Source organism: Colobus angolensis, unplaced genomic scaffold (assembly GCF_000951035.1).
Source record: "Colobus angolensis palliatus isolate OR3802 unplaced genomic scaffold, Cang.pa_1.0 Scaffold6, whole genome shotgun sequence".
Classification (NCBI taxonomy): domain Eukaryota; kingdom Metazoa; phylum Chordata; class Mammalia; order Primates; family Cercopithecidae; genus Colobus; species Colobus angolensis.
The window spans coordinates 27,672,579-27,683,338 of NW_012119598.1; the positions used below are offsets into that span (position 1 = coordinate 27,672,579).

Consider the following 10,760-nt stretch of genomic DNA (forward strand, 5'->3'; position numbering starts at 1 on the left):
TACATTTGCTGAGGAGTGCTTTACTTCCAACTTTGTGGTCAATTTTGGAGTAAGTGCGATGTGGTGCTGAGAAGAATGTATATTTTGTTGATTTGGGGTGGAGAGTTCTGTAGATATCCATTAGGTCTGCTTGGTGCAGAGCTGAATCAATTCCTGGATATCCTTTTTAACTTTCTGTATCATTGATCTGTCTAATGTTGACAGTGGGGTGTTAAAGTCTCCCATTATTATTGTGTGGGAGTCTAAGTCTCTTTGCAGGTCTCTAAGGACTTGCTTTATGAATCTGGGTGCTCCTGTATTGGGTGCATATATATTTTGGATAGTTAGCTCTTTTGTTGAATTGATCCTTTACTGTTATGTAATGGCCTTCTTTGTCTCTTTTGATCTTTGTCGGTTTAAAGTCTGTTTTATTAGAGATTAGGATTGCAACCCCTGCCTTTTTTTATTTTCCATTTGCTTGTAGATCTTCCTCCATCCCTTTTTTTTTGAGCCTATGTGTGTCTCTGCACGTGAGATGGATCTCCTGAACACAGCACCCTGATGAGTCTTCATTGTTTATCCAATTTGCCAGTCTATGTCTTTTAATTGCAGCATTTAGCCCATTTATATTTAAGGTTAATATTGTTATGTGTGAATTTGATCCTGTCATTATGATTTTACCTGGTTATTTTGCTCTTTAGTTGATGCAGTTTCTTCCTATCATCAATAGTCTTTACAATTTGTCATGTTTTTGCAGTGGCTGGTACCACTTGTTCCTTTCCATGTTTAGTGCTTCCTTCAGGAGCTCTTGTAGGGCAGGGCTGGTGGTGACAAAATCTCTCAGCATTTGCTTGTCTGTGAAGGATTTTATTTCTCCTTCATTTATGAAGCTTAGTTTGGCTGGATGTGAAATTCTGGGTTGAAAATTCTTTTCTTTAAGAATGTTGAATATGGGCCCTCACTCTCTTCTGGCTTGGAGAGTTTGTGCCGAGGATCCGCTGTTAGTCTGATGGGCTTCCCTTTATGGGTAACCCGACCTTTCTCTCTGGCTGCCCTTAACATTTTTTCCTTCATTTCAACTTTGGTGAATCTGACAATTATGTGTCTTGGAGTTGTTCTTCTCGAGGAGTATCTTTGTGGTGTTCTCTGTATTTCCTGAATTTGAATGTTGGCCTGCCTTGGTATGTTGGGGATGTTCTCCTGGATAATATCCTGCAGAGTGTTTTCCAACTTGGTTCCATTTTCCCCGTCACTTTCAGGTACACCAATCAGATGTAAATTTGATCTTTTCACATAGTCCCATATTTCTTGGAGGCATTGTTCATTTCTTTTTACTCTTTTTTCTCTAACTTCTCTTCTCACTTCATTTCATTCATTTGATCTTCAATCACTGATACCCTTTCTTCCAGTTGATCAAATCAGCTACTGAAGCTTGTGCATTTGTCACATAGTTCTCATGCTACGGTTTTCAGCTCCATCCACACTGGTTATTCTAGTTAGCCATTCGTCTAATCTTTTTTCAAGGTTTTTAGCTTCTTTGCAATGGGTTTGAACTTCCTCCTTTAGCGTAGAGAAGTTTGATCACCTGAAGCCTTCTTCTCTCAACTTGTCAAAGTCATTCTCCGTCCAGCTTTGTTCTGTTGCTGCCGAGGAGTTGCGTTCCTTTGGAGGGGGAGAGGCGCTATGATTTTTAGAATTTTCAGCTTTTCTGCTCTGTTTTTTCCCCATCTTTGTGGTTTTATTTACCTTTGGTCTTTGATGATGGTGACGTGCAGATGGGGTTTTTGTGTAGATGTCCTTTCTGTTTGTTAGTTTTCCTTCTAACAGTCAGGACCCTGAGCTGCAGTCTGTTGGAGATTGCTGGAGGTCCACTCCAGACCCTGTTTGCCTGGGTATCACCAGCAGAGGCTGCAGAACAGCGAATATTGCTGAGCAGCAAATGTTGCTGCCTGATCATTCCTCTGGAAGCTTCATCTCAGAGGGGTACCCATCCTTGTGGGGTGTCAGTCTACCCCTACTGGTGGGTGCCTCCCAGTTAGGCTACTCGGGGGTCAGGGAACCACTTGAGGAGGCAGTCTGTCCGTTCTCAGATCTCACACTACATACTGGGAGAACCACTACTCTCTTCAAAGCTGTCAGATAGGGACATTTAAGTCTGCAGAAGTTTCTGTTGCCTTTTGTTTGGCTATGCCCTGCCCCCAGAGGTGGAGTCTACAGAGGCAGGCAGGACTCCTTGAGCTGCGGTGGGCTCCACTCAGTTCAAGTTTCCCGGCTGCTTTGTTTACCTACTCAAGCCTCAGCAATGGCAGGCGGCCCTCCCCCAGCCTCGTTGCCACCTTGCAGTTCAATCTCAGACTGTTGTGCTAGCAATGAGCAAGGCTCCGTGGGTATGGGACCCTCCAAGTCAGGCACTGGATATAATCTCCTGGTGTGCCATTTGCTAAGACTGTTGGAAAAGCGCAGTATTGGGGGGGAGTGACCCAATTTTCCAGGTGCCATCTGTCACAGCTTCCCTTGGGTAGGAAAGGGAATTCCCTGACCCCTTGGGCTTCCTGGGTGAGGTGATGCCTTGCCCTGCTTTTGCTCATGCTGATCAGGCAGCTTAGTGTAGACTCTATGTCCACATACCCAGTATAGCCCAGTGGGGGCCATCTAGTCCCGGTGGCATTCCAGGGTGGGCCTTAACAGTCTGCAACTTTGGACATTTACTGAATGGATTTTTCTCTGTGTGGTTTGAACTCCACCAGGTAACTGTTTTTGTGGTACCATTATACAGTTTTTGTCCCAGGCAACTAAGACGTCCTATAAGATGAGTGAATTCTTTCCCCTTTCTAGCTATGCGGTATTGTCCAATAATTGAGACTTTTAGAACCAAGAAATGATCATAATTGAGACTTTTAGAACCGAGAAATGATTCTTTTGGGCTGGGAATTCATCACGAACTGGGTCTGTAGACACTAATTCTTGGGCTTTCTATCGCCATTGATTTCCCATTTCAGTTCATCCACAAACATAACATGAAATGACATTTAGAGACTGGGTTACATGTTCGACTAATTGCAAAAACAAATTTCTGGTTTTTCCTGGAGTCTCTGGTACTGGCACATTTAGTTCATCATAGAAAGTCCGAAATACTGGATCTGGAGAGAGTTTACGAACCTTCCCTTTTACTAAGACATTTGCTCTAGGATCTAGTCCTTTTCCATTGATGCCCAGAGATACATGTTCTCCTTTTTTCCACTTCGGGTTTAAGGGATTTGTAATTACTAATTTCAAGGGGTTGTAGCTTCCACTTGTACAGGAGGGGCTGCCTTCTCCTTTTTGGAGCTAAACCGGATATTTTTCATCCTTTTTCTAAGTAGTCTAGAAGACACAAGACAGTAATTACACACATTTGCACATAAGCCTATTTCATGACAGATATACTTATTTCCTGCCGTGTAACTTTTTGTTTCTCAATTGAAAGAACCGCATCCTAGTCCATGAGGATTGCTATTGATAGTGGCACAAGCATTAAATTTTAGGGTTATATGCTTGGGGACTCCTCTTTCGTCTGTCCTAGCTATTACTTTACTTTTGTCACCTAGAAAAGGACCAGTCTTTAATTTTATTTTTAAAACTGTGATCATGGGAAGCTTAAAAAGGGGCATAACATACATCAGGTTGGTGATTTCCTGGGCTACATACCTTGGATAGAATAGCATTATACAAACAAGTTTCCTTTGGAGTCCTGGTACACTTATAATAACTATAAAATAATAGCACTGTAGCAATCTTTTGTCCTACCTCAATGACTTGATGCATATACTGGGAACAATCCTCAGTCTGAGGAAGATCAGTTGAAGTCCTTACTGTACAAGTCCAAATTTTAAGGAAAATGAGTCCCGCAATGAGTTTCCTCCAAATGAGTCCTGCAATGAGTTTCCTCAAGCTTCGGCTGTGCGTAGACCAGTCAGCTTCTGGGTGTAACTGGAGCAGGGCTTGTCGTCTTTTTCAGAGTCGCTTTGCAGGGGTTGGCGCAGCTGCTCCCATCCACGTACAGCTCCCAGTCTACTGATGTTTAAGGATGGTCTTGGAGGTAGGGCCCGCTAGAATAAACTGAGTCCAATACTTCGACATAGTTATGTTAACTGGGCTCTCTGATACCGGGAGCAAGGTAGTGGAGTTTAGGGTGTTGCAAACTTCAATGGTTATGCGGGGATTTTCACAGAGCAAGCTTTGGCATCTAGTTAGTCTAGCATTCATTAGCTAAGGATGTCCTCTGGTATTTATTAAAGTCACCACAGCATGGGGGGACTTTATGGGTTTTGCCTAAGAGTTAGCTTATCTGCTTCTTGTGCTAACAGGGCCATTGCTGCCAGGGCCCTTAGATATGTGGGCCAACCTTTGGAAACCCTGTCTAGTTGTTTTGAGAGATAGGCCACTGGCCTTGGCCAGGGCCCCACAGTCTGGGTTAAAACTCCAACTGTCATTTTTTCTCTTTCTGACACATAAAGTGTAAAATGTTTTGTCTGGTCAGGTAGACCCAGGGCTGGGGCTGACCTGAGTTTTTCTTTTAACTCATGAAAAACTCATTGCTGTTGGTTGTAATAGATGTAGTTTATCCAATCTACATTTTTATTAACTGTCACCTACTAAAATATTGACTTAAATCCTGTAGCTATTTGATTTCAAGCTTCAAAATGATCTGATATTCCTTGTGAGGTTCCAATTGCATCTAAATAGATGTGAGAGTCGAAAGACCCATAAGGGGCTTTTCTCGCTTCACGATGTCTTATTTTTCCTCCCTCTTGTTGATGAAATGCCAGGGTGAAAGGGATAACCAAATGAACTAAAGCACAAGTGCCACTCCAGTTGTTCAGCCGAGTGCCCAGTAAATGGGCCCAGTAAATTATGGTCCACCACAATACCACCACACATCTGCTCAGGGATGAGCAAGGGCTGACTGATTGATAAGCTCTTGAAAATTCTTAAGCTCATCGCATCCCTTCAGGTCTCCAGGGAATGCTAAGTTTCCTCCTTCTCGTGAGAGACACGAAGTGAGCTTAGTGTTGGGAGATGGAAGCTGGATGGCCCTCAGGGGCTGACCCTCAGGGTGCCGGACTTCAGGATATAGCAGCGAGAGCCTGGCATGACTTATTACTCCAGGCTGTAGATTCCTGGAAAAGAACTACCATGCAGCCTATGCCTGGTCGACTGGAGGACCACCTTAGTGGAAGGCGGCAATCTGGGCCTCTGGCCTGCCATATGCACAAGCGTAACAACTGATTTTGTTTAACGTGCAGATGGAATATTTGATCCATTTTTTTTTGAATGGAGTCTCAAAATAGTTTACTATTGCCCAGTCTGAGGAGAGTCAGGAAGGACAGAAGTGCTTTTCTGAAATAGAAAGCTGTCTTTGACTTGGCAAGTCTCCACAGGGTATAACAAGGCAAGCATTAAATGCAATAGTTTGAGGCGAAATTGACTTGGTCATGTTAATAACTAGATGGTCAGCAATAGAATGAGGAAAGAAGAAAGAGTAACAGAATAGATGAAAAGAGTTAAATTTTTCTTAGCTTTAGTTTGGTAGGGTTTTCCCCTGGGACTATGGCCCACAACTCTGGAGGGGGTGGCACTTTCTTGACTGCGGTGTGATGAGTCCATCCTTTTTTGCTGTACGAACAGCAGTCTTGGTGGTTAGCAGCACAAGGTAGGGTCCTTCCCAGGCTGGTTGGAGTTTTTCTTCTTTCCACCCTTTGATGAGAACATGATCTTCAGGCTGGTGCTGGTTTACTGGAAATTCTAGGGGTGGTATATGTGCTAAAAGACTAAACCAAGTATATAATTTTTGAGAAATTGACCTTTTGTTTTCAATGTGGGGACCTTGGCAGTGGACTTTATAGTCCTTAGTACCTTTCTACTGAGAAATTTTCTTTAGCACCTATTTTTATCAGTTTTTAAACCAAAGAAAGTCAAATACCGTTTTACATTTAACAATGCTTCCTGTATGATTTTTATACCAGATAAGCTAAATTGTACCTTTATATTAGTGTGTTATTAATGTTAAACCCAATTTTAATAAAACCTTGTAGACATATTTATCCAATTTTTGATGTTTGACCATAAGATAAGATTTTATAGACTCTTTTTAACCTTTTATAATTTTTGCTAAAGAGCAGGTTGGTGCTTTAAGAAAAACCTGTTATGCTTTTATTTTAATGTCCAGTTTACAGAAAAACTGGATGATACTTCTTTAACTTTAGCCAGTGTTTACACACAGAATATTTTTCCAATTAACATTTTAAAATTTGATTAAACTTTTAAAACAAAATATACATATTTTTAACCTTTTAATGTAGGTACAACTTTACATTCTTATGCCTCCTTATTATTCTCCTACCAAAAGTATATTTTACTTTTCTTATATACCTTACACATAAACTGTTTCTTTAATAGTTTTACATTTAGGGGGCCTAATTACTTTTAAATTATACAACATTTCTTGTGTGAATTTCTTTTTATAACAATTTTTTTACTACTTTCACAGATAATTCTTTGACATGCCTTAACTTTTTTGACTTATTGCAAACATCCTCTCTTTTTTTTCAAAAATGGTAATCGGAACGGAACAGAACAGGACAGGGATTTTTACAATGCTTTTCCATACAACCTCTGGAATCTATAGATAATATAACCGTTAGGTCAGGGGTTAATCTTTAACTACCAGGCCCAGGGTGCGGCACTGAGCTGTCTGACTCTGGATTGCATTTCTGCCTTTTAGTTTTTACTTGCTCTTTCTTTGGAGGCAGAAATTGGGCATAATACAATATGAGGGGTGGTCTCCTCCCTTAATTTGAGAACCAGAGGAGAAAAGAAAATGCAACGTCAATTCTCGAAGGTAGGAAAGGGAGAGGAGGCTCCAGGGTGGGCACAGGAGGTGGGGGAAGAAGTATCTCCTGTGGACACGAGATGGGGTTCTGGGAGAGGGGAAGCCCACTGGTGGGTAGGTGCAGCCTGGCCTGGCTCAGCCTCGGGTGACCTGGCCTGGGTCTCGGGGAGGAGGAAGTGAAGGGAGGAGGGTGTAATAGAATCTAGCGACAACTGAAGAAACCGGACTCTGGCCAGAGAAGCGAGCCGAGGAGGGCGGAAAAGTGCCCATTGATCTTTGCATTGATGGCTTACTTCATGGAATGTTTAAGGAATCTCTCTCTCGGGAGATACATCAGCCTTTGGATGCAGGGGACTCCATGAGGTTGGGGCACTGATGAGACCTACTTGAGTAACAGGAGAAGTTGGGCCCAACCAGCGCTGAGGTGCCAAGACTCCTAGGCTGATTCTCCTCTGTAACCCTAGGCCTCCCGTCCCTGCCTGCCCTGGGTGCTCATGGAACCAGCTGCTGCCCTGCACTTCTCCCTGCCAGCCTCCCTCCTCCTCTTCCTACTCCTCAGCCTGTGTGCACTGGTCTCAGGTAGGGATGTGTGCCACTTGCTGCTGTCACCTCTCAGAAAGGAACGTCAACTATGTAGTCTGCAAAGGGAAAGAAAGAAAGAAGGACTGTGGAGTTCTTGACTTATCCTTTCATTTTGAACATGTTCACTGAATTTACACCAGCACTGTCCAAAAGAAATACAGTGAGGCACAGAGGCCAAGTGCATGTACAATTGCAAGTTTTTTTAAAAAATTAAATTTTACCTTTTATTTTAAAAAGTAAAAAGAAACATGAAATAAGTTTGTACACTATATTTTGTTTTGCCCGAAATAATCAAACATGAATATTTAAATACTTAGTTAATACACCATATTACCAATGAGATAGTCAATATTTTGAAATTTTAAATCTTAATAATCCTGTGTATATTTTACACTTACAACTAATTTCACCTGGAACTAGCTAGTGGATAAGTGCCCTATTGCATGGCTCAAGTTTACACTACACTCAGGCACAGCGCAAGATTGGGGAATGGAGGAAAAACCCCTCAAGGACACAGGGTGGCAGAGGGTGCTCAGGGCGGGCTCCACAGGGTTTCCTTCAGGAAACAGAAGTGTATTTTATAGTTACTGCTCCCAGGGGTGCTGTTGACACCCACGACTACTGGTCCTCAGATTTCTCAGCCCAAAGAGACCCTACGACCATGGAAAGAATATGTTTATCCCTGGAATATCTGCTTCCATTCTGCCTTAGAAATGTGATGGCTGACGTCTTTGTCTGACTCTACCCCTTTGTTGAACAGCCCAGTTTACTGTCGTGGGGCCCACTGATCCCATCCTGGCCATGGTGGGAGAAAACACTATGTTACGCTGCCATCTGTCACCCGAGAAAAATGCTGAGGACATGGAGGTGCGGTGGTTCCGGTCTCAGTTCTCCCCCGCAGTGTTTGTGTATAAGGGTGGGAGAGAGAGAACAGAGGAGCAGATGGAGGAGTACCGAGGAAGAACCACCTTTGTGAGCAAAGACATCAGCAGGGGCAGCGTGGCCCTGGTCATACACAACGTCACAGCCCAGGAGAACGGCACCTACAGCTGTTACTTCCAAGAAGGCAGGTCCTACGATGAGGCCATCCTGCTACTCATGGTGGCAGGTGCGTCCCTTCATTTTGCTTTGTTATTTTGGCACAGTGTGACTCTGGGGAAAGTTTCTCTCCCAACCTCATGCCCATTGCAAACCAGCAAATTTTTGTCTGGAATCCCTTTTCCACAGGGAGATTCCACAGGGACACTCTTCCTACGGAAACGGAATTCCAGGGAAAAATCCTTTCTCCTGCACGAGGGCCCATGAGTGGGTTTGTCCTGCTAAGCCAAGGGCTTCACTTCTTGAGAAGCACACACAAAATTCAGCTGAGGCCATGAGCAGGGGAAAATGGTCACTCTCAGAGGAAAAGCCTTATGCATGCCTTAGCATTGAACTGTGCACTTCTTTTGCTTCTTTTTTTCTTTTTGAGACAGAGTCTTGCTCTGTTGCACCCTCGCTAGCACGATCTCATCTCACTGCAACCTCTGCCTCCCAGATTGCACTTCTGAGAGTGAGAGGAGGCACTGTCAATAATTGTTCCAAGACAACTGGAATAAACGATTGCCCAGAGAACGGCGACATATCAAATCTTATTTCTTTTTTTCTTTTTTTTTTTTTTTGAGGTGGAGTCTTGCTTTGTCCCCCGGACTGGAGTGCAGTGGCCGGATCTCAGCTCACTGCAAGCTCCACCTCCCAGGTTTGGTTTACGCCATTCTCCTGCCTCAGCCTCCCGAGTAGCTGGGACTACAGGCGCCCACCACCTCGCCCGGCTAGTTTTTGTATTTTTAGTAGAGACGGGTTACACCATGTTAGTCAGGATGGTCTCGATCTCCTGACCTCGTGATTCGCCCGTCTTGGCCTCCCAAAGTGCTGGGCAAATCTTATTTCTTGATAAATATTAACCCTGACTTCTTCTTTCCCAAAATGCTGATGGCAGAGAGAGTGACTTATTGTAGACAGATGGTTTCATTAAAGCAACATGAAATACAGAAGCAAAACTATACATAGTTCCTGCTAACTCCATAGAGAAAGACTACAAAGTTCACTGGGAGGTAATAGGGAAGCCTTCAACATAAAAATGCATTTAAACTGGGATTTCTAGGAGTTTGTTAACATGACATTAAGTGATTACTTCAGTTTTGGGGTTAGTAAATTATGCTTTAAAACGTATATTTGGGCTGGGCACAGTGGCTCACACCTGTAATACGAGCACTTTGGGAGACAGAGGCAGGTGGATTTCTTGAGGCCAGGAGTTCGAGGCAAGCCTGACCAACATGGTGCAAAATATAAAAACATTAGCCAGGCTTTGTGGAGTGTGCCTGTAATCTCAACTTCTTGGGAACCTGAGACATGAGAATTGCTTGAACCCAGGAGGCAGAGGTTGCAGGGAGACAAGATCTTACCACATCACTTCAGCCTGGGTGACAGAGCAAGACTCTGTCAAAAAAAGATATATTTGAGGACTGAAAAAGCCTTTCAGGTGCAAGATAATCTGTGGCAGCATTTCACTCCATTAGACCAGAGGAGGTGCGGACTAAGGAATTGGGTCCTTCCCTGGGGGCCTCAAATCATAACAGGTAGGAGACCCCATCTTTGCTACACACAAAGGCAACCTTGCATCTGATTAAAACACAGTATCATGGAAGGAGGGTTTCTTGATACTACATCCTCGCTGTGTTCATAACAGCACTCCAGGGTTGACCAGTTATAGTTTCTGTGCGGCAGGAATCTGCCATTCTTTGCCTGTAAAACTGACACTGGCCTGGCCTTCCCACTCTGAATTGGGCAAGGTAGGACTTTTTGTCAGTTTGTTTACTGTATTCTCTTTGTTAGGTTGGTTGGTGGCTGATTTTGCCCTTAAATCTATTTTGTCATGCTTCCTGTATTGGACCTCATGGAATGTTTTGAAGACCTTTGTTTTCCAATTTGCTGAGTTACTTTAATTCTTATTCTACTGAGCCTTTAAATGTACAAATAGTTTTTTCTCTTGATAAAAATTAAAGTGATCCTGGGCCCAGTGCGGTGATTCATGCCTGGAACCCTAGCACTTTGGGAGGCCAAGGCGGGTGGGTCACCTGAGGTCAGGAGCTCGAGACGAGCCTGACCAACATGGTGAAGCCCCTCCTCTATTAAAACTACAAAAATTATACATCCGTGCTGGCACACGCCTATAGTCCCAGCTACTTGGTAGGCTGAAGCCAGAGAATCACTTGAACTCAGGTGGCCTAGGTTGCAGTGAGCCGAGATCCTACCATTTCACTCTAGCCTGTGCTACAGAGCAAGACTCTGT

At 43.6% G+C, this 10,760-nt stretch overlaps 1 protein-coding gene across 3 annotated transcripts in view; it reads left to right on the plus strand.

Annotated features, from left to right (window-relative positions):
• The first annotated feature begins 6,817 nt into the window (after positions 1-6,817).
• LOC105526762 (butyrophilin subfamily 2 member A1-like) overlaps positions 6,818-10,760 on the plus strand; it is an 11,109-nt gene continuing 7,166 nt past the window's right edge. For 2 of the 3 annotated variants that reach the window (XM_011962878.1, XM_011962879.1), the window contains exon 1: positions 7,345-7,429. In XM_011962878.1, coding sequence (XP_011818268.1) covers positions 7,345-7,429 — 85 coding nt within the window. Of the gene's footprint in view, positions 6,860-7,314; positions 7,430-8,192; positions 8,541-10,760 lie in introns of those variants that run through there. The other variant, XM_011962876.1, reaches the window with a different exon arrangement.